This window comes from Mus caroli, unplaced genomic scaffold, assembly GCF_978045245.1.
Source record: "Mus caroli unplaced genomic scaffold, Mus_caroli_1 scaffold_6, whole genome shotgun sequence".
Lineage (NCBI taxonomy): Eukaryota > Metazoa > Chordata > Mammalia > Rodentia > Muridae > Mus > Mus caroli.
In genome coordinates, this window is record NW_028227261.1 from 52,273,796 (window position 1) to 52,300,207 (window position 26,412).

At 42.0% G+C, this 26,412-nt stretch overlaps 1 protein-coding gene across 5 annotated transcripts in view; it reads left to right on the top strand.

Annotated features, from left to right (window-relative positions):
- The first annotated feature begins 548 nt into the window (after positions 1-548).
- Positions 549-26,412, top strand: part of CUNH1orf141 (chromosome unknown C1orf141 homolog) — a 67,289-nt gene continuing 41,425 nt past the window's right edge. For 3 of the 5 annotated variants that reach the window (XM_021160293.2, XM_021160294.1, XM_085839135.1), the window contains exons 1-4: positions 549-1,129; positions 6,679-6,770; positions 13,700-13,845; positions 18,055-18,164. In XM_021160293.2, the coding sequence (XP_021015952.1) occupies positions 6,696-6,770; positions 13,700-13,845; positions 18,055-18,164 (331 nt within the window). In that variant the 5' untranslated portion in view covers positions 549-1,129; positions 6,679-6,695. Of the gene's footprint in view, positions 1,130-6,510; positions 6,582-6,678; positions 6,771-8,487; positions 8,548-13,699; positions 13,846-18,054; positions 18,165-26,412 lie in introns of those variants that run through there. The other 2 variants (XM_029475866.2, XM_029475867.2) reach the window with 2 other exon arrangements.

Sequence of the window (26,412 nt, forward strand, 5' to 3'; positions counted from 1 at the left end):
GAGGGGCTATGGTGTCACAACGGCAACCTTCTCTTAGTGTTTGTTCTTAGTGAGCAACTCCAAGTCTTCTGGGCAATGGCTTTTTCACTAAGTGGAGAGGAAGACATAGGAAAGGTAGATGGAGCCATGTCTTGCAGTGGCTGTTGTCTGAAAACCTGAGGGCCCATTCTGCAGATAAGGTGGAGCAAGCCATGGTTCCTGAGCTAGAGTTGGACCTGACCATTGTCCTACAAGAAAGGCTGCTCAGATGGCTTTCTGGATGATCAACATTCAAAGGTTGAGGACCACAGTGAGAGGTAGGCAGATCCAGGGTTAGGAATGCTGCTGTGGCCTGGTGAGAGAAAGCAGAGACCTGAAGGGCTAGAGGACAATGGGTTCAAAGAAAGGGTGAAAGGGGATTTGCCCCTGTGTGAAAGCACAGCCCCCAAAGCTACTCCCAAAGCAGGGGGACAGCTTTGTTCTAATCCCAAGGGTCTGGAAGGCTGGCTTTGTGACATGTAAGAATCCTACATTCCAATTGTCATCATGCCCAAAATATAAGAGCAAGAGAGAGCTTTGGACAGACCTCTGCAGATTTCAGAAGTGAGTACACCTGTCCTGCCCCCAGTTATATCAGCTGAAAGGAGCATGGTAAAAACTCCTGACCACAATACTACCATTAGCTGCTGAGACTCCAGTACGGAGACAGGAGGATGCTGAACTTGGTGTTGTTCTCCCTTAGCACTGACAGGGTACCCAAGGCCTTCCTGTGGGTCTGGTAGTCCAGCACTTTACTTTCAGTTCCCAAAACTAAAAAGATAAACAAGAATTTGATCTAAATGTCAGCACAAGTAAGGCAGTGAAGAAGATGAGGAGGAAAATAAGCATGATTGTGAGAAGCCATTCTGCAGAAGACGTGGAGTTGCTCGGTAAGAATAAACACTAAGTGGCCGAGAAGCTTATTGTTCGCTGACATCTGAGAAAGTTAGCTGAGAGAAACAGACAGACCGACAGACAGATGCAAGCCTTTGATCGCATCTTGACAAGAACAGCAGAAGATGAAATGATCTGTGGCCCAAGAAGACCCTTTGTGCTGCAATTATAAAATAAAAATGAAATAAAGGAGTTACACACACCAGGCCTCTAACTGGTAAGTTTGTCCTTACTTAATTTTATGTATCAATGATCTGCCCACCTGTATCTGCAGTTAAACTTTATAGCAACCTCATGAATTCCATATTTTTTCCAGCTTTTAAAATGGGCCACTCAGAAAGATTAAGCAACAAGCCCACCATCACACAGCTGTCATTTCTACCACCTCCTCCTTCCAACTCCTCCCATGCCCCTTATCTCCCCATCAAATTCTTAACTTCTTATTGCTGTTAAGTGTGTACATGTGCATGCGGGGTGTGTGTGTGTATGTGTGTGTGTGTGTGAGAGAGAGAGAGAGAGAGAGAGAGAATGCTTGCATGCATGTATGTGTGTGTGAGTGCTTGCATGCATGCATGTGTGTGCATACATGTGTGTGCATATTTGCATGTGTGTGGTTGTGTGCATACAAGAGCATGTGTGCATGTGTGTCATTGCATATGTACTTGATGTCTATGTGCATGTGTGTGTGCCCTCACATGTGTGTGCATGTATTTGTATCTGTCTGCTGTGTGCATGCATATGTACTTGCATGTGCGTGTCCATGTGTGTATGTGCATGCATGCACATGTATGTGCATGTGTGTGCATATGTGTGTGTGTGTGTGTGTGTGTGTGTGTGTGTGTGTGTGTGCATGTGTGTAAAGGACAACCTGTTGAGTCCATTTAGGGCTGCTAATATACACATTTAGCATTTGCCCAATTGTGCTGAATATGGGCTCTGGTCCTTTCACTGTCCCTTCAGTATTCCTTGTCATTTTCTTTTTCAGTCATTCTCTACCTGTGTGTCATGACCCCTTTGGGGGTCTCATATCAGATATCTTGCATATCAGACACTTATATTACAATCATCAACAGTAGTAAAATTACAGTTATGAGGTAGCAATAAAATAATTTTATGATTTTGGGTTACCACAACACGAGGAACTGTATTAAAGGGCTGCAACATTAGGAAGTGTGAGAAGCACCCTTGACTCTGAGCACCGTCAAAGGCAATGGCTTTGCTGGAAGACAAAGGCAGTCATAGCATCCACAGCTGTGCATTTTCTCTCTATAGTTAACCACTTAACCAAGTTGTGAGGGTATTAGAAACTCAGAGGTGAATTAGACATAGTTCTTGCTTTCAGTGAATGTATGGTGCAGAATGTGTCACCACCAGGCTTTCTTCTGCACACAGACATTTGCTGTCCAAAGCATGGTGTACAGGAATCTCCACTAGAAGTGTTGCTTGATGAAGAAAACTTGGGAATACAGGGAGTGGAAGACTGGTGATATCAACAGTGAATATTAAGGTGAAGTAACAAGAAAAGCAACATGAGATGGCACATGAGAAATCACAGTTGTTTCTTGTGACTGGGAAGTAGAGTGTGTGTGATCACAGATACTGAATTCACAGGTCGCACTATTGCATAACCTACCAAGGAGTTTGGCGTTTAATGTTTTTTGAAGGATTTGAAGCTTGAAGCAAGAAGACACATCATATTTTTCTTGAAAAAAATTTCAAGTCTATGAAGAGTAGATTGAATTCATGAAATATAGAGAGCAAATTTTAAACTATTGCAGTAATCCAAGCAACCAGTTACAGACTCCTAAATCGAGGCCACGTGGATAAAACAGGAAGAGCTAAGAAGCTACTTAGGATAGAGTCTATACCTGATAACGTGATTGTGAATGTTGACATAAGAGGTCAGGGGCTTCTCCAGCAAAATGGGAACCAAATCCAGGTTTGGGAAGGACCTGCATTAGAAGATCATTTAAAACTAGATAACCAGAGTCCATGAGTCAATACTCTATGCAGCTGTGGGTTGAGATTGCTTGACACCAGCACTTCCCACACAACCGGATTGATTTCTAGACTGAAAACTTGGCAGCCAAGACCTTACCTGACCTATTTCAATTCATGAGAAAAGTCAGAACATTTTTAATCATCACCCCCTGAGTTTGACTTTGGAGGTCAGATGGGATCCAAGTTTTTGACTCATTCTGTAGCATGGCTGAGAAGGAGAACGGCTATGACACCCCAGTGTGTGAGCCAGAAGCCTGAGAGATGCTAATCAAGACAGCCTTGGTTGTAAGACAAGAATGATGGTAAAGTTTCCTCTTAACTCACACTTGCGCTACTGGGGGAACATATAACGAACTGAGCTGTATACATAGGTTTGGAACGCAGAAAGGAGAATTTATTTGGAAATAGATGACAGTAGATGAAGCCATCGGTTTAGGGGCTGTCTTGGGAGAATGTGCAGCAACCAGAAACATGGTGTAGCCCCTGAGGACACTAGAGTTTGAAGAGAAGCCTGAAGACATTGGTAAGGAATATTCCAGGGAGGTGGGAAGATTGATGGTATGGAAACTGAGAGGGACAAGAATTTCTGTTTTTTAAAAGAAGAGATAATATTCCTAAATTTATAAAAATTAAAATAATGAACAAGGCAAAAAGGTCTTCACTGGTTCATAAGACAATGACCCTGATGACCTAGGGGCTGATTTAAATAGAAGCCAGATGATGGTAGGTTGGGAACAAAGGGTGTGTAGTAAATTAGACCCCTGAATTACAGATTGTAGTTTAAAGAAACACTGCAATTAAGAAAAGATAAGACAGATAATAATAGGTGTGGTCATCATGATCGTCTTTCCCTGATACCCCAGCACTTGTATAAAATGAGGAGACATTTTGTACCTTATCATGTTGATTGCGATGCTGAAGATGGGAAGATGCTAAAGATAGGTGACTTGGGACACCTCACTCTAAATCAGTGGGTCTCAACCATCCTAATGCTGCTACCCTTTAATACAGCTCCTCTCCCCCAGAAAAATAAACTATTTCTGTTGCTACTTCATAACTGACACTTTGCTCCTGATATGAATTGTAATATAAATATCTGATATGCCGGCTATCTGGTTTGTGACCTCCCCTGAAGGGGGTTGGGACCCACCAGTTGAGAGACCACTTTTCCAGAGCAGCCTGCTTTTCCCCTTAGCATAAGTAAGTAGCAGATCTGCTGCTCTCGCATCATTTGTGCCTTTTCCCATTTGAGAAACCTACCCTCTTCAATGTGCTAATCTTATTTCTCACTGAGAATAGTTTGTCTCCACTAGAAGGCATTTTCGAATCTCCACTTCTATGCTAGAAACAGGAAATGAAATGCCCTCCATGGATTTCAGACACAAAATGTTCCTGGCTCTAAGAGGAAGTTCTTGTCCAGATAAACTATCTGTCTCCTCCAAAATCTTCCCTTGTCTTCCTGCTGGAGACCGTCAAAGCTTGCAGTGTCCACACATGATGACACCTGGATCCAGACCTCCCTCTCTCACCCATAGTAGTCAAAGCTTTTATGGATTGGCTCATGATCCATGAGACCTCCCTACCTCACCTCGAGCTTTGAGCTTATATGCGGAAGGCCTGATGTCTGTCTATGTCCTCATGGTCCAGAATTTTCTCCACCTAAGTTTTTTGTCACATTGGCACTTTGGTTTGGACATGGTCTCTTCTCTAAGAGCATCCTTCCTAAAGGTTCATGTACTAAGAACTTGGTCTCTAGTGCAGTGATGATATGAGAGGTACTGAAGTCATTGAGGCAGGGTGGGGGGTGCTGCCACCGAGGGAGAATTTTTTGTTTGTTTTGTTTTTTAAATATTTGTTTATTGTGTATATAGCATTCTGCCTGCATGTATGCCAGCAGGCTAAATGAGGGGCACCAGATCTCATTATAGATGTTTGTGAGCCACAATGTGGTTTCTGGAAATTGAACTCAGGACCACTGGAAGAGCAAACAGTGCTCTTAACTTCAGAGTCATCTCTCCAGACTAAGGAGTTTGTATAGTTCTCTTGGAAGTAGTCAGACCTCACAATAGGGTGGATCTAAAAGAACAAAACTGGATCCCGTCTGCCCTCTGGCTTTCTGTCTGATATCGCACTTCTTATACCTACTGTCACCATTCGAATATCATTTCTCACAAGGTCTCACCTGGAGATGAACAAGTGGAACATCCAAATCTTAGACTTCAGCTCCAAAACTATTACCTAAATAGGTAACTATCTCTCTTCTTCATAAAGTATTCAGTCAGGTATTTTGTTATAACAACAGAAGGGCATCTAAGATCCATTGGCTGGCACAGAATTAGAGACAGAAATTCATATATGGAAAATATTTTTAAGGCAGGGAAGCAAGTTCCACAAACCGAGAGGATGTGAAGAGATGGAACGTGAGAGTGTAGGAGAAGAAGTGGAGGTTTAACCGCCTACGTAAAATACCTGCTCTCGGCTAAAACAGATCCACATGAGGCCCAGAGGCTCAACATTTCAACATCTTGATTTCAAAAATCAAGTTTGAGGGCTGGAAAGATGCCTTAGTCAATGACAAGAACGCTTGCATTTTTGCATAAGAACCTGAGTTCAAATCTCTGGCAAATAAAAAGTCAGGCATGGTTATACTCACACTGGGGTATGAGGAGAGACGAGTATCATCAGGGCTTACTCCCTCGCTTTTGTTGCAATGAGAGCTTCTGCCTCAAGGGAGTAGTGCAAGGCATGACAGAGCAGGACTCTTAACACTCTCCTTTGGCACTCACGTACATATTGTGCATATACCACACATATATAATACACACACACACACACACCAGTGTATACAAACTCTTGGGCCACCAGCTACATGTTCAACATTTTTAGAGCTTACCCCAACAAGATGAAAAAATGTTCTTTCCAGCCTCCTGACTGAACTCAAAAACCCTCAACCCTAGTGTTCACTATGTAACCTGGTGATTTATCAGAGTCCACCCACTCTAACATGGCTATGCTCACTGGCCACCTTGCTCTGAGCATTACAGATTTTCCCCTTCCTGGTTTAGAATTGCAGATGGTTAGCCACCCCATCCAGCATTCACCTGGGATCTTGAGGTCTGAATTCAGGTCCTCACATTTGTGTGGCAAGTGCTTTAGTTGCTAGTCCATCCCTCCAACCTCCAGGACTCCCGTGTTCTTGCCTCTGTCCTACTCAGAAGCATTTGCACTGAACTCATCAGAGTCCTGTGTGACCTTCAGTTTACTCATCTGAGAATGGAGATAAATTAGGCCAGATCTTGATGTCCATCCAGTTCCTCTGCGTCACTTGACCTCCACTGAGGACTTTCAGATAACCTGCTTCTAAGTGCCCGTTGAGTGCTGTGCCCCAATGGACCAATTTTAAACTCAGTTAACTGTATGAAGGTGAGGTCTTTGAATTCCTTTCATTAAAATTATATCACGACAGAAGAGAACAGATGTTCAGTCGGGCAGCCTTACTTCCAGTTGGAGCCACGCCTGGCTCTTGTGTAACAAGCTTGAAGTTCTGGGTTTTGGTTTGGTTTTGGTTTTGATTTTGGTTTGTTTTTCCTATTTAAAACCAATTGAGTACATTTATAATTCTGTGACTGCTTTCATGACCAGCACAGCTCTGAACTGTACCTGGAGCGGTAATAGAGAGGGACTCTCCTCTTATGCCTTAAATAATCATCATGTGTTTTGATCTGAATCAAATTGGATATTTCTTTCTCCCTCCATTTCGAATAGGTATTTATTGACAAACGATGACAGAAAAAATCCTGGAAAAGTTTGATGCCCTGGAGGAGAAAGAAAGGATACTTGAAGCCATCAGGGAAAAGGTATGTGTCTTAGTCAGGGTTTCTATTCCTGCACAAACATCATGACCAAGAAGCAAGTTGGGGAGGAAAGGGTTTATTCGGCTTACACTTCCATGCTGCTGTTCATCACCAAAGGAAGTCAGGACTGGAACTCAAGCAGGTCAGGAAGCAGGAGCTGATGCAGAGGCCATGGAGGGATGTTTTTTACTGGCTTGCTTCCCCTGGCTTGCTCAGCCAGCTCTCTTATAGAACCAAGACTACCAGCCCAGAGATGGTCCCACCCACAAGGGGCCTTTCCCCCTTGATCACTAATTGAGAAAATGCCTTACAGTTGGATCTCATGGAGGCATTTTCTCAACTGAAGCTCCTTTCTCTGTGATAACTCCAGCTGTGTCAAGTTGACACAAAAATAGCCAGTACAGTATGTGAGGTAGAAGCTAAAAATAAAGTACTCATAAAAAATTAACATTTCAGATAAGCTTTTTACTTTGTAACTAATGGTGCATCAAGATGAAGATAGAAATGAACTTATAAGAAGCAAGTACTTCTCAGGTGAATGTCACACATCTAAGTAGATAACAAAAAGATTCATTACTCAAGGGTGTAACTCAGCGGTAGAGAGCTGGCCTAATATTCTGGAGACCCCGGTACCACAAAACAAACAAACAACAACAACAAAACAGCAATGACAAGAAGTAACTATATGAGATCACGTCTAGGAAGCTGCCATATGCTAGGTCACATGTGTACCAAAACTGCTGTAAAAAAAACTCCTCAGGGCTGGAGAGATGGCTTAGCGGTTAAGAGCACTGACTGCTCTTCCAGAGGTCCTGAGTTCGATTCCCAGCAACCATGACTCACAATCATCTATAATGGGATTTTAAGTTAGCAAGGTCTAATACAGTCAGAAAAAATTCCATCACTTGAAACAATTATCTTATCAAAAAGACAATGTTGAATACATCAGTGTGGTAGAAACAACTACCTCATCTAACTTTCCCTAACCCACTGCCATCTTCCATGAGGAATCTGGCCTCTTCATCCTGGGGTGCTACACCCCTCTGGGTTCACTTTACATCTCCCACCCACAATAGTTCAGTGAAGCCAGCTCACACTGATTTCCAGGGTGCAGAGCCAAAGGCACCAATGCATTGACCTGGGATTCTCCTCACTTGATCTGGCTATCCATCACTTGAGGATAACAAGCTCCATGTAGGACCCGAGGCCTCACCTCTCCATCAGTGATACCTAACTGGCTAAAGAGCTCCATCCTGGGTGAACTTTCTCCACCCTGGTGTACTTTCTTGTGAAGAAATACAAACATCATACTCTCTATGGAAAATAACTGCCCGCTCCAGGACAAGCTTAATCATGTTTTATGCATACTGTCCTTTCCCCATATCCATCCACTGCTGGCCATTGCCCCTGGTACTTTGAGAATCTCAAAGTACACTCAAATCCAGTATCCACTGAAACACAAGTGTTTTGCATATTACTCAGGAGCCAACAAGTCTGCAGTTCAATGTGGAGTCTGCAATGACTATTTGCCAATAACCTTGAGTACCCTACCAAAGGGTATTTCCTTCCCTCACATTAAGGAGTTGAAGGGGGAATGCCAGGTCCCTCTTTGTATTTTACTTCTTTCACACTGGTGAACTGCTGTGCAACCTTTAAACCTTCTAGAGACTCATAAGCACTATTTGGATCTCTCCCACCAGGAACTCCGGTTTGACAGAAATCTTACCACCTTTGCTTTCAAGTAACTTGGACAGTTACAATCACCCGTTTCATCTCTTGGGTATTGTAGAACCTTCTGATTCCAATTCATTTGTCAGTGTAAGGCCTTCAGATATGCCAAAGATCTTCTTCCTCATAAAAATCAGACCCCTCCATAGAGCTCAGTTAAAGCCATTGAAGACCCATTTCAGTATTTGACGCCCATTCCTATCCTGCTTTGTGGAATGGGCATCAAACACTGGCTCTCAAATCCACATTTCCCTCAATCACCTATCTGTCCTCTGCTGTCTTCCTGCCCCTGATATACAGGCACCCATGCTGCTAATAACCGACTTAAAGGTGGCAGTCTCTCGGAAGCCTGTATCCCTCTGATTTCCTCAGTCTTCAGCCTTGTCTGAAGGATAATTGAGCAGTTCTATCACTCAGTTTCTCTGCTTCTACTGCACTCAATTATTGTCAGACTGTCTCTGACCTGTCAGCTCCCAAATAATGACAGAGACTTATTATTTTTAATTAAAGCTGCCAGGGTCTAGCCCCAGCGGTTCTTTCTAATGGGGAAGAACTTCGGCTGAGGCAAGACTTGGTCTTACAAAATATTTAGGGTTGCTGTTTAATAATAAAATGTTTGCCTATGTTAAGTCTAATCAGTTTGCTGCTTTAGCTGACCTACCTGAGTTCCTCTAAGGCCAAAAAACTGAAATGTCTGGTGGTTAGCATCTCATCAGGGGATTAAGGAAAGTAGCCTTGAGCACCTTAGCAGGGGTTGAATAAAGTAGGACAGCCTGCCCCACTCTAACTTCTAGCCTGCTAGTTGAGGTCACAGGAAGAAAAGAGGGACATTTTGAAAAGTAATTTTAATCTTTATTTCTAAGTTCTCTCTAAAAGGCTTTCTATGAAAGTTCTCTTCGAAAGTTCTTCAAAAAAGTTGTTCTTCAATTCTGTTTTTAAAAGTTCTCGATGGTCTCTTCTCTTAATCTTGCTCTTTCCTCCATCTCTGATGTAACAATGCCCTCGTTCTGAATTCCTTATTCCCAATGCTTTTACTTCCAATTGCTATATGTGCCGATGTAATCTTTCTTAGTCTTTTGTGCCTTTTCCAGGAGAATAGATCACGTGGCTTATCCAACCATCCCCTCCCTTTTCTTTTCTTGTTTTTACAAAAGCTCACTAGAAGTTCAGACATAAATTCAAATCGTAAATTGAATAAGAAGTTTACTACAGAGAATGTTACATGCATATCCATTAAGAGTAATTATCTAGCTAAACATTCATTATCTGTTACTAGTTCAACAGGTTCATTGAAAGTTAAAAACCTTAATTTTTGTGACTAAGTTATTCGTGAAGTTTTGTATTGATAAACCCAGTCAGTATTTTATCTTCTGTCCTTAGTTCCCTTTTTATGACCTTTGGCAAATTGTTTTACAACATCTTGGAATGTGCTTTAAGTTGTAGATGCCTGCTTGCTTTCTCAGAAGCAATTAGTTGATGACACTTGAGTTCTCATTGCAGTTTTGATTATCAGAGAAGACTTAATAGCAGTCCTATAATAAAAGAGCTTAATAATCACAGATATAATTTTAGGAATTCTTATAGAATCATCAAGAATTAAGAAATCATCTATTTGTCTATAGAGCATCACTACAAAACAGTCCATCTTCATTGTTCTGCAGAGGTCTGTTCAGAAGGGTGGGCATTGTACTATATATATAATAACAAGAAAAGCATATTAATAGTAGGAATCTTTCCTAAAATATAATCTTCTCGGCCTTGCCTAGAAAAGCAAATCTGTCAATAACTTTAACAGTTCATGACAGAAACACCTCAGGAAGATCACCTGCTAGTTCTTTGATTCTCCTTGATGGCTGCTGGCATAAAGCTTACCCAATTAGCTCATATCACTTACTTAACCCATTTATGCTAATCTACCTTTGTCACATGGTCCACTACATCTCTCACACACAATTAGTCCTGGCACCTCATCCTTCCAACCTGTTTCCAGCTAGCGAATGCCACTTGCTATTTTTTCCCCTGAGTTCCTATCTCTGCCTGGATGTCCTGCCTCCCTCTCCTGCTCTGCCATAGGCCATCAGCTCTTGTTTGTTTGTTTGTTTTTCTGTTTGTTTGTTGTAAGGAGCCGCCCTCACATTCGCCATTACAAGATGGCGCCGGGGTAGTTTCCCACCCCATGTGCTCTGCCTTCCCCGTGACGACAACTCCGGCCGATGGGCTGCAGCCAATCAGGGAGCGACACGTCCGAGGCGGAGGACAGTCCTCCATAAAAGGGACGGGTTTCCGCCATTCGAGGGATCTCTCTATCTCTCTCTCTCTCTCTGGCGCTCTCTTCTCCACTGGCTCCTGAAGGGGTAAGCAATAAAGCTTGTGCCGCAGAAGATTCCGGTTGCCCTGAGCGTGTTCTTACCAGGGGGAACAAAAGCGTGGGCAATAGTTTGTTTGTTTGTTTTTTGAGACAAGGTTTCTCTATATAGCCCTTGCTGTCCTGGAACTCACTTTGTAGATCAGGTTGACCTTGAACTCAGAAATCTACCTGCCTCTGCCTCTCAAGTGCTGGAATTAAAGGCATGTGCCACCACTGCCTGGCCCATCCACTCTTTTTTAAACCAATTAGAAGTTGAAGGAGAAAAATGTTTATGAAACACTGATACTGGTGATGCTTTACAAAAATAACAATACCAAAATCCCAACAGTACTCAGCTCTCCGCTGGTACTGCAATCAACAAATAATACAAAGACAGCCTTTACACAGCACACAGGAAGATTATCCCAACACTCAGTATCATCAGTGAGAGGCTCTTCTCCATATCTAGAGGTCGCTCCCAGTTGATGTTGTTCAAATACTGAGTATCCCTGCTTGTGGCAGTTTCCTACACTATGCCTATTAGGGTCCTATCTGCATGCTGAACTGTGGCTTTTCCTTCATCTGTGATAACACTCAGACTTCTTCTCTTCTGTCACTTTTACATCACTTGCTTCTCACTCTCTAAACTTTCTTCCTAAGTTCTAAATTTTTGGTTCTCAAGAAGGGATCTTTAACAGATCCAGCTCCACAGTGCTCCTGCAGAATCCTCCGGACTGTGAGAAATACCAGGTCAACATCTATGTCTCATGTTTTTACTTCATTCTTTCTTCCAAATCAGAGGCTAAAGTAGAGGTTTGCATCTGCATGTCTTTTTCTTATGGGAATTCTTTCCTTCCTTTTATGGTTAAGCTCTTTCTGGGCAGACAGATGAACCTCAGTACAATGTCTTATCACCTATAGCAAAGACCATGCAATTAATGCCATAGCCTGCTTACTATCATATTCAGGGAATGTGATAGATCATCTGGTCCATTAGCTAGTTAAAGAGCATCTCCTCTCTCATGTCATAGACTTCAGCCATCCAGAAGGAATGCCACCACATTCTACATAGAGGAAGGTTGGCTATCTTAACTCTGGTATATCTTACAAGGATGCTGAACTCTAAGGTGGCTCAGTCTTGGTTGCCTTGTCCATAGCAGGAGAGAATGGAAGCACAGTAAAAGTCGTGTCAGGATTGTCTGCAAAATATACTTCACCCTCAGATGGATCAATCACAGTAGCCTGTCTTATTATCCACCACAAAGGAGCACATAGCTGCCCCTCCCTGATGGTCTGTGTACAGGAAGCTAGCCACAGAGATCTCTGGCCTAGCCTGGTGAGAGGGTTCAAGCCAAGGGGAAAGGGTACGCCCCACTGCTGCTGCCGCTGCTGCTGCTGCTGCCAAATGCCCCAGCAGCTGCTGTTGTTCTGAGGATGCTGCACTGGCTGTGCTGAACCAAGCTGAACCAAGCCAAGCTGAGCCAGGGAAGGGCTGGCTAGCAAGTAAGCACAGTATATGGGGAGCTTCTGGTGTCAAAAGCTTCGAGAGAGCATTCTCTTCCCAAGGTAGTGTTACAGCTCCCATGACAGATGCCCATAGAAAACAGAGTAATTCTCACACACGTCTATTCCTTCTGGATAGGATCTTATAGCTTTGGGATGAGTTGAGTCTGACAGCAGGTGCTTCCTATTGGCTTGGCCTAAGATGCCATAGCTACATGAGGAGGGACTTGTGGGTGCTGCCCCTACATGACTGATGGACACAATTCTCTCTATACGAGACTGTGGCTACATGACAGGGACCTGGAGTTGGTATCCTACCATCCATCCCTTCTGGATCTCCAGGGCTTCAAGCCCTAGCTCAGCCTTACCAGGCTTCCTCTCACTGTCCACTGCCTCACACCTCCCCAGATCACATTTGATTCTGTTGATTTCTGCCCAGATGCAAATTATATGACTCTTTCCAGGGAGACACAAACAAACATCTGTTCACCTCCAATGCAGCATCAACAACAGATCAAAAAAACCTAGTGAACCAATGAGTTTACTGGGGTTAGTTATGAGAGCACAAACAACTCAGAGGCAGCTACATCACCAAACCATCTACCCCAGCATAGGTGACAAATCATAAAATCTGCATCTCTGAGGCCCCCTCCCAACTTACACGTGGCTCTGTGAAAGAACCCCCTCCTTCCCATCAGTTGGTTAGGTTGCAACTTCTATAACTTTGGGAGGGACCTTGGAAATCTTTAACTTTCTCAACTTTGTAAGTCTTATACGTTTTATGAACTTCCTGTCTTATGACCTTCCCTCTCCAGGAAGGTTTCTGTTCAGAGGAAATGACTCTCCAGCAACTATATATAGGTCTGTCCTTAAATTAAAAAAAAAAAAAGTTAGAAGGGCTCCTGAATGGTTATCAGCTTATAGTCTTTATTAAATAGATGAGGAAGGAGTCATATATAGATGGGAAAATGTCACACAGTCAAGGGACAATATTCTTTTCAAATTTTAATTCATAATGTTTTTTTGGTCTTTAATTTTAAATCCAAACTATACCTTACTTTCTCTCTCTCTCTCTCTCTCTCTCTCTCTCTCTCTCTCTCTCTCTCTCTGTGTGTGTGTGTGTGTGTGTGTGTGTGTGTGTCTGTGTGTCTGTGTGTCTGTATGTGTGTCTGTGTGTCTGTGTGTCTCTGTGTGTGTGTCTCTGTGTGTGTAGTGTGTGTGGTGTGTGTGGTGTGTGTGTGTGTGTGTGTGTGGTGTGTTTAGAGAGAGGGGGAGAATGATTCATTTTTGTCCTTAATAGACAGAATCTGCCTGTAGAAAGAGCACTTACTTTTTCATTTTGACTTCACTGTAGAATACCGATCGTCACCGCCGACAAAGAAAAAAGCCTTTGATTACACCCCTGCTGTTTGACCTTCATGTGCAATTTGGAGACACAATTACCCCATCTGCATCTAAGATCATAAAAAATAAACCACATGATCTTAGGAACCCAAAAAGGTAACTATTATAACTTACCTGAAAGATGTAAAGCATTGTATTTACTTTAGGTTGTTTGATAATATAAGAAATTTAAACTAGTCCAGCGTAGTGGTGTATGCCTTTAATCCCAGTACTCAGAAGGTAGAGGCAAGGGATATCTGTGAGTTTGAGATCAACTTAGTACACAAAGCAAGGCTCAATCCAGCCAGAACTACAAATGAGACCCTGTCTCAAAACAAAAAAGAAGCAGCAATATCTTATGACATATTTGTGGGTTAAAATTTACTAGATTAATATTCTGAATATTGCCATTTGGAAAATAGATATTACAATATTTTGCTAGTGTTAATGATAATTACAATTCTAATTTTTAAAGAAAGACTTTTTGAGTTAGGAGGTGGTGGCATACACCTTTAATCCCAGCACTCAGGAGAAAGCAGACAGGCCAATCTCTGTGAGTTAAAGACCTGTCTGTAAGAGTGTGTCCCAGAACAGCAAAGGCTACACAGAGAAATCCTCTAAAAATAAACAAACAAAAAACAAAAAGGAAAGAAAGAAAGAAAGAAAGAAAGAAAGAAAGAAAGAAAGAAAGAAAGAAAGAAAGAAAGGGGAAGAAAGGAGAAAGAATAAATGAAAAGAAAAAAGACTTTTCTTAAAATCAATTCTACTACTCTCATTTAATGTTAAATTTTATATAAAAATTTAGAATTTTACTTTTTTTTTTAAATTTGCCTAAAATCTTTCTCAGTTTCTTAGGAAGAGACTTTGAACTGGGGGTGTAGCTCAGAGACAGTGCCTGCCTATTTGGGGCTGGTATAGCTGGACATGCCATGCCATAATGAGTCACTGCCATCAGAGATGCAGAGGAGAGTCCAAATGTGCAGCAGGGTAGCATCGGCATCAGTTAGATGATGTGTGGAAGTTGTAAACCTTTTCATTTACTCAGTGAGAGAAATTAATGAATGAAGTCATGGAAACAGTGTATCCCGATGATATTCAGTAATGCGCCCAAGGTCACACACACAAGAGGCAGAAGGTGGATTAGGGTCAGCACTCCGTTTTCCTTTTGTGTTCTTGAATTTTAAAACTTTTCATTGTATTTTTGACTACACAACTACACACATGTACCTGTGGAGGGGTTTGTGTCCATATGAGTACAGATAAGCACAGAAGCCAAAAGAGGACATGAGATGGAATTTAAAACAGTGGTGAGCCACCTGCTGGGGGTTCCAGGAACCGAACCAGTGTCCTTTAGGAAAGCAGCATATACTCTTAGCCACTGAGCTATCACTCAGACCCAGGAGTTTTGTGGGTTTTATTGAAATCATGTCCAGCATAATGACTGCGCCCTTGAGCTTGGTGCCCAAGTACAGTGCAACTGTGGCACTTTACACTTAAGTGAGAACAAGGAGGTTAGGGATAATGGGGGTTACAGTGAGAAAAACTGGGGCGTGTTACGGTTGTTTTAGAGTCCTGTGTATTAGTCTTGCAAAGGCAGGTAGAAGTCAGGTGGACAAGCAGGTCCGAATCTAAAGTTACACACTGTGTGAACCATTGCTCTCCTTGTCTGCATTCTGACTGTGGTACAAATAACACTCTCTCGGACTTTTGTTATATGAGATTTAACAAAACATCAAAATGTTTCCATTATGGGATTGTAAGTTAAGAAAAGGGAGTTTGTGAACTGGTATAGAGGCAGGTACCTATAATCTGAGCATTTGGAAGCCAGAGACAGGTTCACCAAGAGTTTGAGGTAAAAATCTTCAAAATAAGTGCTTTTCGGCCTTTCTGACTTAGATTAAATTTGCCTCCATTTTATACTCCCAAGCCAGCTGCACTGAAAGTTTGCAGATAGAGGTAAAGTTAATCTTGGTTGCCAGAGAAGAAATATTAGAAGATAATAGAACCCTCTGAAAGAAGGGCCTTTGGAGAGGGCCTTAGGTCACTGAGACCTGCCTGAGAAAGTATCACCCAGCCCCAGCTTTCAGTGTGAATTCTCACTGTAGCCCAAGCTATAATCAAACTCATTGTAACACTCCTGAGTTAATCTCTGACGTGGACTATGGGATCTTGCTGTGAGCAGTTTTATTCTGATACACAATCCTACTATGATAAACTGCTTTGTTATAGGGCCAAAAGTAATTCAGTCAGTAAGTCATGGACTGAAACTTCCAATGCTATGGGAAAAAAAAAACTTTTCTTTTTTATTTCTTTCTTTTCTAGTCATAGAGAACTAACACAAAAATCAATACTGTATAAATAGATCTTAACTCCACACTGACTAAGTGGGGCACATCTCAGAAATTGTGAGATACTTGTGGGTAAAAGAGAGAGTTAAGAGGGGTCTAACTAGGAGAATTGGTTCATGGAATTGTTGAGACTGGGGAGCCCCAGATAGGCCTTCTGCAGGCTGGAAACCTTGGGAAGCTGGTGTGATGCCATGTCACCACATAAAAGAACGGAACCCTTGGTGTCATTTACCCATTGACTCGAAAGAACACGCAAAGACAAGAGCAGATACTATCAAATACTACCAGTCTATAGCCACGTGTTGTTTTCAACATTTGGAGGAGGCCGAGACATTGCTTTCAATACTCTCTTGCTTCAGTAAGTGGTCTTGGGTCTGACACCGCATCTTACACATATACCCTGTTCTGAGTCAAGGCCTTAAATGGTGATAAAAGAAGAGCAACATTCGTGATGCTCTGGGCGAGTCCAGAGCTTAGGAAGAGCAGTTGCAGTGCTTTGGGTCTTCCTTTTATGGTTGATCAGTTTTGCACAGGTTGAGTATGTAACAGGATGAGTTACATTGTTATAAAGGGTCTCAAATCACACATTCACTTGGTCACAGGATGGGTGAGAGTTTGAGCTGTAAAGGCAAGCTCTAAACAGCATTTCTCAGAAAAACCATCCCCACAGTAGCACATAAGGGAAGTTAGTGATCCAATTTTCACTCTGAAGTTGAAGACCTGAGAGCCTGAGGGAAGGTGGGAGAACTTTTGTCTTGGAGAGGTCAAAGAATCTAGAATCCTGGTATCCAAGAACAGGCAGAGCGAGTGTGTTCCTCAGAGGAGAGCAGAAGCTGAGTTTGTTCTTGTTAGACTCCCGAAGGGTCGGATGGTGCTCACCCATCTGCAGAGAGATCCCCTTCACTCCAGTAATTCCTGCACCTACCTGGTCTAGAAACACTCTACAGACCTATCCAGAAATAATTATTTGCCAGTTCTTTAGGTAATCCTGTATCCAGTCAACTGGCACCTAAATCAACTACCATATTGTTACCAGGGTTATTAGGGTCAGAACTTGGTCCCAGCAACCTTAACAAGTTAGGCTTGGCCACCCATCCATAATACATCATACAAAGAAATTACAATAAAAGGTTGAGAAAGCAGAGTTACTCACTGTGGCCACACTAAGTGGGAAAACAAATAAATAAGTTAGGTCCAGGGGCAGTTCTTCCCAACACACACACACACACACACACACACACACACACACACACACACTTTCAGGGTCCTGACATGGGGTTTCAGTTTAAATAGAGGGCAAGAGGTGTACATTGCTAAGCAACCGTGCTCAACGTGTGGTCATGCCCATCCTTTCTGCCTCATCGCCAGAGATCCCCGAAGGTGGACTGACAATCTCCCAGCACTGGGTGACGTCTCTTTCTCAGAAACCTGTTCTTCCTCTGGCTGGTGCTAGACTTCAGCCCTCTCCTTTGCTCAGTGTGGGATTTTTTGAGAAATTTCAGTTTTGGTTTTTTTTTTTTTTTTTTTGGAGTCCATCATTTCAAGGACTGTAGTACAAGTTTTCCTCCTTAGACTATCTTTGCTCCTGCTGGGACAGTTGCAATACCTAGAAAAATGAGTTACAGTAAAGTTGCCCATGTACTACATAGATGCCGTCATCCTCCCTGCTAGATGAACTGTCCCCGAGTCCATCCATCACCACTTTCCACTCACATCTGTCCCAAATATCTTGAAGACATGTGTGATGATGTGTGTTCTGGTCAGCGTGTGAATACTGGCGTCCCATGTGCATGGGTTCCTACCCTGGCAGCACTGCCCCGCTGACCATCAGCAACACTTCAGGCTTCTCTAGTCAGTCTCAGTCTTCTGCCTTCAATCTGCAAAGCAGGAGTGTTTATATTTCTCCAAATTTGTATTTTAAATCTGTTTTGTAAATTTTCTGATTATTTTGATTTAGCACAATTTTCATTTCTTCCAGGTCTGTGTCTTTCAAATCTAAGCCTAACTCCAGAAGTGATCTTGAAGAGTCAGATTTAAGACCACCTATTCTTGGAACAATGACAAACTATGAAGAAAGTAAATTAATGGGTAATGCTCTGTGTGGTATAATTACTTCTTTTATTAATGAATGAGTGCTATTAGGTAGTGATTTACTAATTAATCACTCCCTCCTTCTGGTATCTTAACAATATTTTTATTTCTGTTGAGATAATTTGCATAACAAATAATTTTTTATAATTCACTGTATACATCCTCAACACACACACACTCAGACACACACACACACACACACACACACACACACACAGACACACACAGACACAGACACACTATATTTAGATGTAATCTTATTTTATTGCCCAGACTGAACTTGAACTCGTGGCTTCAGGAGATCCCTCTGGCTCATCTTCTCAGGTAACTGAGACTCCAAACATACACTGTCACACCTGATTCACAACACATTTTTATGAATATATTTTTACATTGATAGGGTTTTTTCATTTCTTTCCTGGGGAAACATGAAGGAATAGAAACTCAACCCAGCCAGATAGGGCACTAACAGACCAAGAAGAAAGATTTTATCCAAGTCTAGCTTGATGAATCAAAAATTCACTTGGATTATTTCTACAGATGTACATGGGTGAGAGGTTACCTATAGGAGCATGGTGACTATTGCCAGGATACTCCCAGGAAGCCCCTCTTCCATCAGCTACAGGATTGAAGAGCCCTAACCCTGTCAACCTTCCCACCTTCTGTATTTACTGGGATCCCTTTTTCCCAGACCACACACATCTTGGGACAGAGATGGGAGGAGGGGTGAGAGTGGTGACTGGAATCTCACCAGAGAGCCCAGTGACTCTGCCCTCTCCTAGGAAGGACCGGTAATAGCTTTCTGCCATAGGCACACCCCTCATTGTATTGTCCTTATTTCCTTACACGCAGAGGTCAAGATTTCCCATGTGTCACCACAGCACTTGCTGAGTCGTGATGGCCAATGGTCAAGTCACACCTAGAGGAGATACATCCACCACAGAGTGAGGAGATACACCCACCACAGAGTGAGGAGATACACCCACCACAGAGTGAGGAGATACACCCACCACAGAGTGAGGAGATACACCCACCACAGAGTGAGGAGATACACCCACCACAGAGTGAGGAGATACACCCACCACAGAGTGAGGAGATACACCCACCACAGAGTGAGGAGATACACCCACCACAGAGTGAGGAGATACACCCACCACAGAGTGAGGAGATACACCCACCACAGAGTGAGGAGATACACCCACCACAGAGTGAGGAGATACACCCACCACAGAGTGAGGAGATACACCCACCACAGAGTGAGGAGATACACCCACCACAGAGTGAGTTTCTTCATCTGGAAGGAGATGGCAACTTTCCTTTTAACTCAACCCTAAGACTTCCCTTGAATTTTTAAAATAAGAGTCAATTATGAATCATTTCTTTAATAGAAACATAGTTACAGGATTAGAAATGTTAGGACTCCGTGGTGGGAGATCCCACATTTCATAGATGCTCTGAGGATATGAGCATTGTCTGTTACTTCTGGTTTTCTGTCATATTCAACCAGGTGATTACGGTGTCACCAGCCTCCTTGACGAAAGCTTCTGTCTACACTCTGCCCCATATTGCCTTACATCTGTGTCATGCTCTGTAAGTTTTCTAAAAATGCACTTGGCCTTTCTTTATACATGTGGCCTTTGCTCTCTTCATTCCTGCTTAAATAGCAACTCACTCCAATCAGGCTCCCTCCCTTGCAATTCTCCTTAAAATACACTGATCAGGGTTGCCAGAGGCCTGGTGCTAGCTCAATCCAAACAACATTTTTCATTTCCATTTTCTTCTTCTCTAGACTCAGGTCATTGATCATTCCCTCCTTTTTAAAACTCTCCACTTTAAGCTTTTGGGACTGTTAACACCAAACGCACCTCTCATTCAAAAAAAATAAATAAACAGTTTAATTTTTACCCAAATATGAGTTACCATGGCTTAAGAACATGGACTTAGATTGCCCCAAATAGCATGCTCCAATGTCAAAAAATTTGACGTTATCACACCTAAGCAACAAAACAAAGTTGTAAACTAAGTCGTTTTCTGACTCTTGCTAGGATTGTTAAGTGGGCAAGTGAGGGAATCTCAGCTAGGGTTTTCACATGTTATCTGGTAACTTCCTTCCTTTGGGAACGGTGGAATCTGGTGGTTGGCTAAGTTAACACATTCAGAAAAGTTTTTCCAAGGATGTTTGGTCAAACACAGAAGTGGGCAGTGAATGGCTGTGGAACGTCTAACCAGAACACCAGAGACTGCACATCTGTCACCATAGAAACCAAAGAGCAAGGACTTGAATCTTGAAAGTTCATTTTATGTAGAGAATCAGCAATATTGGAAGCAACAGGGAATCTGCCTCAAGCCGTCTCCTGCTGGTGTATTGTCTAGGGAATGTGGACAGAGGCTATTAATCACTTCAAAGTTTTGTCTTGAGCTTCGGGTTGGGGAGCCAGCCTGTCCCTGAGATTCATGATGTTAGTACTTTTCTTATCACTCCCTGCACCTTCCCGTCATTATCAGCTCTCTCTGTAGTGTGAAGCTTACGTACACCTAAGGCTTCCAAGTCCTGCATTTTTCCTGAGTCATCACCCGGGCTATATCTACATTAAAGGTTAACTCAGAACAAACAAAGCATGAGCAGTGTGCCTGGCTGCGCTGCTTTTAATGCATGATAGCAAGTATGAATATGTTCTCATACTAGAATACAAAGTACCCATATCTGATTCCTATTCTTTCCTATTGTTCATAATAACTCATATTGGCCTCACATGAAATACGGCATCTGCAGCCGGGCATATAGAAGTTAGCTCAGCATCTGAGCAGCAAAGGAAGCTGTGTAAGTCAGAGCCCATTTATAACAGCAGCCAGCTACACAGAGGAGCAGAAACAGTCGGAAAGTGGAAAGCTGCTCAGGGCCAGGAAGGCTAAGGAGCCAGGAGGCACAGGAGAGCAGGTCAACGGGAAGGTTCCCCTCTATCCTTGATGTCAGAGACAGCTTCATCAACTGCTTTAGTTTTTTGCTCAACCCACTAAGCTTTGCCTGTCAAGTTAAAACAGCGTTCTTTTACATTGTTTATGGTGATATGTCAGTAACAAACGATCTACTGTAGGCCATTTCCTAGGATTGCTTTCCTAACTTGACCTGATTTCTGTCCAATAGCCCCAGCAGGCTTTTACCATAAATCAAGTCAGATACTTACTTAACTTCTGTGTAAGAGGCCTGGAGTGAGTGGCATGAGGAGCAGTCACAGAGGTAGCCATCAGGGAACAAATGATCTATCTATGGTGTGATTGGCACTCAGGAACCAGTGTGTAGGAAATGCCCCTCCCCCCCTTTTTTTTAATTTTTAATATTTTTATTACATATTTTCCTCAATTACATTTCCAATGCTATCCCAAAAGTCCCCCATAGAGCCCCCTGCTTCCCTACCCACCCATTCCCATTCTTTTGGCCCTGGCATTCCCCTATATTGGGACATATAAAGTTTGCAAGTCCAATGGGCCTCTCTTTCCATTGATGGCCGACTAGGTCATCTTTCGATACATATGCAGCTAGAGACAAGAGCTCCAGGGTTCTGGTTAGTACATCATGTTGTTCCAACAATAGGGTTGCAGATCCCTTTAGCTCCTTGGGTACTTTCTCTAGCTTCTCCATTGGGAGCCCTGTGATACATCCAATAGCTGACTGTGAACATCCACTCCTGTGTTTGCTAGGCCCCGGCATCGTCTCACAAGAGACAGCTATATTTGGGTCCTTTCAGCAAAATCTTGCTAGTGTATGCAATGGTGTCAGCGTTTAGAAGCTGATTATGGGATGGATCCCTGGATACGGCAGTCTCTAAATGGTCCATCCTTTCATCACAGCTACGAACTTTGTCTCTGTAACTCCTTCCCTGGGTGTTTTGTTCCCAATTCTAAGAAGGTGCACAGTGTCCACACTTTGGTCTTCATTCTTCTTGAGTTTCATGCGTTTATCAAATTGTATCTTATATCTTGGGTATCCTAAGTTTTGGGCTAATATCCACTTATCAGTGAATACATATTGTGTGAGTTCTTTTGTGATTGTGTTACTTCACTCAAGATGATGCCCTCCAGGTCCATCCATTTGGCTAGGAATTTCATAAATTCATTCTTTTTAATAGCTGAGTAGTACTCCATTGTGTAAATGTACCATAATTTCTATATCCATTCCTCTGTTGAGGGACATCTGGGTTCTTTCCAGCTTCTGGCTATTATAAATAGGGCTGCTATGAACATAGTGGAGCATGTGTCCTTTTTACCGGTTGGGACATCTTCTGGATATATGCCCAGGAGAGGTATTGCTGGATCCTCCAGTAGTACTATGTCCAATTTTCTGAGGAACCGCCAGACTGATTTCCAGAGTGGTTGTACAAGCTTGCAATCCCACCAACAATGGAGGAGTGTTCCTCTTTCTCCACATCCTCGCCAGCATCTGCTGTCACCTGAATTTTTGATCTTAGCCATTCTGACTGGTGTGAGGTGGAATCTCTGGGTTGTTTTGATTTGCATTTCCCTGATGATTAAGGATGTTGAACATTTTTTCAGGTGCTTCTCTGCCATTCGGTATTCCTCAGGTGAGAATTCTTTGTTCAGTTCTGAGCCCCATTTTTTAATGGGGTTATTTGACTTTCTGGAGTCCACCTTCTTGAGTTCTTTATATATATTGGATATTAGTCCCTTATCTGATTTAGGATAGGTGAAGATCCTTTCCCAATCTGTTGGTGGTTTTTTTGTCTTATTGATGGTGTCTTTAGCCTTGCAGAAGCTTTGTAGTTTCATGAGGTCCCACTTGTCAATTCTCGATCTTACAGCACAAGCCATTACTGTTCTATTCAGGAATTTTTCCCCTGTGCCCATATCTTCAAGGCTTTTCCCCACTTTCTCCTCTATAAGTTTCAGTGTCTCTGGTTTTATGTGAAGTTCCTTGATCCACTTAGACTTGACCTTAGTACAAGGAGATAGGAATGGATCGATTCGCATTCTTCTACATGTTAACAACCAGTTGTGCCAGCACCATTTGTTGAAAATGCTGTCTTTCTTCCACTGGATGGTTTTAGCTCCCTTGTCGAAGATCAAGTGACCGTAGGTGTGTGGGTTCATTTCTGGGTCTTCAATTCTATTCCATTGGTCTATTTGTCTGTCACTATACCAGTACCATGCAGTTTTTATCACAATTGCTCTGTAGTAGAGCTTTAGGTCCGGCATGGTGATTCCACCAGAGGTTCTTTTATCCTTGAGAAGAGTTTTTGCTATCCTAGGTTTTTTGTTATTCCAGATGAATTTGCAGATTGCACTTTCTAATTCGTTGAAGAATTGATTTGGAATTTTGATGGGGATTGCATTGAATCTGTAGATTGCTTTTGGCAAGATAGCCATTTTTACAATGTTGATCCTGCCAATCCATGAGCATGGGAGATCTTTCCATCTTCTGAGATCTTCTATAATTTCTTTCTTCAGAGACTTGAAGTTTTTATTATACAGATCTTTCACTTCCTTAGTTAGAGTCACGCCAAGATATTTTATATTATTTGTGACTATTGAGAAGGGTGTTGTTTCCCTAATTTCTTTCTCAGCCTGTTTATTCTTTGTGTAGAGAAAGGCCATTGATTTGTTTGAGTTAATTTTATATCCAGCTACTTCACCGAAGCTGTTTATCAGGCTTAGGAGTTCTCTGGTGGAATTTTTAGGGTCACTTATATATACTATCATATCATCTGCAAAAAGTGATATTTTGACTTCATCTTTTCCAATTTGTATCCCTTTGATCTCCTTTTGTTGTCGAATTGCTCTGGCTAGGACTTCAAGTACAATGTTGAATAGGTATGGAGAAAGTGGACAGCCTTGTCTAGTCCCTGATTTTAGAGGGATTGCTTCAAGCATCTGACCATTTACTTTGATGTTGGCTACTGGTTTGCTGTAGATTGCTTTTATCATGTTTAGGTATGGGCCTTGAATTCCTGATCTTTCCAAGACTTTTATCATGAATGGGTGTTGGATCTTGTCAAATGCTTTTTCCGCATCTAACGAGATGACCATGTGGTTTTTGTCTTTGAGTTTGTTTATATACTGGATTACGTTGATGGATTTCCGTATATTGAACCATCCCTGCATCCCTGGGATGAAACCTACTTGGTCAGGATGGATGATTGTTTTGATGTGTTCTTGGATTCGGTTAGCAAGAACTTTATTGAGGATTTTTGCATCAATATTCATAAGGGATATTGGTCTGAAGTTTTCTATCTTTGTTGGGTCTTTTTGTGGTTTAGGTATCAGAGTAATTGTGGCTTCATAGAATGAGTTGGGTAGAGTACCTTCTGTTTCTATTTTGTGGAATAGTTTGTGAAGAACTGGGATTAGATCTTCTTTGAAGGTCTGATAGAACTCTGCACTAAACCCATCTGGTCCTGGGCTTTTTTTAGTTGGGAGACTATTAATGACTGCTTCTATTTCTTTGGGGGATATAGGGCTGTTTAGATCATTAACCTGATCTTGATTCAACTTTGGTACCTGGTATCTGTCTAGGAACTTCTCCATTTCATCCAGGTTCTCCAGTTTTGTTGAGTATAGCCTTTGGTAGAAGGATCTGATGGTGTTTTGGATGTCTTCAGGATCTGTTGTTATGTCTCCTTTTTCATTTCTGATTTTGTTAATTAGGATGCTTTCCCTGTGCCCTCTAGTGAGTCTGGCTAAGGGTTTATCTATCTTGTTGATTTTCTCAAAGAACCAGCTCCTTGATTGGTTGATTCTTTGAATAGTTTTTCTTGTTTCCACTTGGTTGATTTCGCCCCTGAGTTTGATTATTTCCTGCCATCTACTCCTCTTGGGTGAATTTGCTTCCTTTTGTTCTAGTGCTTTTAGGTATGTTGTCAAGCTGCTAATGTGTACTCTCTCTAGTTTCCTTTTGGAGGCACTCAGAGCTATGAGTTTTCCTCTTAGAAATGCTTTCATTGCGTCCCATAAGTTTGGGTATGTTGTGGCTTCATTTTCATTGAACTCTAAAAAGTCCTTAATTTCTTTCTTTATTCCTTCCTTGACCAAGGTATCATTGAGAAGAGTGTTGTTCAGTTTCCACGTGAAGGTTGGCTTTCTATTATTTATTTTGTTATTGAAGATCAGCCTTAGTCCATGGTGATCTGATAGGATGCATGGGACAATTTCAATATTTTTGTATCTGTTGAGGCCTGTTTTGTGACCAATTATGTGGTCAGTTTTGGAGAAGGTACCATGAGGTGCTGAGAAGAAGGTATATCCTTTTGTTTTAGGATAGAATGTTCTGTAGATATCTGCCAGATCCATTTGATTCATAATTTCTCTTAGTTTCTCTGTGTCCCTGTTTAGTTTCTGTTTCCATGATCTGTCCATTGGTGAAAGTGGTGTGTTGAAGTCTCCCACTATTATTGTATGAGGTACAATGTGTGCTTTGAGATTTACTAAAGTTTCTTTAATGAATGTGGCTGCCTTTGTATTTGGAGCATAGATATTCAGGATTGATAGTTCCTCTTGGAGGATTTTACCTTTGATGAGTATGAAGTGTCCCTCCCTGTCTTTTTTAATGACTTTAGGTTGGAAGTCAATCTTATCAGATATTAGAATGGCTACTCCAGCTTGTTTCTTCATACCATTTGCTTGGAAAATTGTTTTCCAGCCTTTCATTCTGAGGTAGTGTCTATCTTTTTCTCTGAGATGAGTTTCCTGTAAGCAGCAAAATGTTGGGTCTTGTTTGTGTAGCCAGTTTGTTAGTCTATGTCTTTTTATCGGGGAGTTGAGTCCATTGATATTAAGAGATATTAAGGAAAAGTAATTGTTGTTTCCTGTTATTTTTTGTTGTTAAAGTTGGCATTCTGTTCTTGTGGCTGTCTTCTTTTAGGTTTGTTGAGGGATTACCTTCTTGTTGTTTCTAGGGCGTGGTTCCTGTCCTTGTATTGGTTTTTTTCTGTCATTATCCTTTGAAGGGCTGGATTCGTGGAGAGATAATGTGTGAATTTGGTTTTGTCGTGGAATACTTTGGTTTCTCCATCTATGTTAATTGAGAGTTTGGCTGGGTATAGTAGCCTGGGCTGGAATTTGTGTTCTTTTAGTGTCTGTATAACATCCGTCCAGGATCTTCTGGCTTTCATAGTCTCTGGTGAAAAATCTGGTGTAATTCTGATAGGCTTGCCTTTATATGTTATTTGGCCTTTTTCTCTTACTGCTTTTAGTATTCTATCTTTATTTAGAGCATTTGTTGTTCTGATTATTA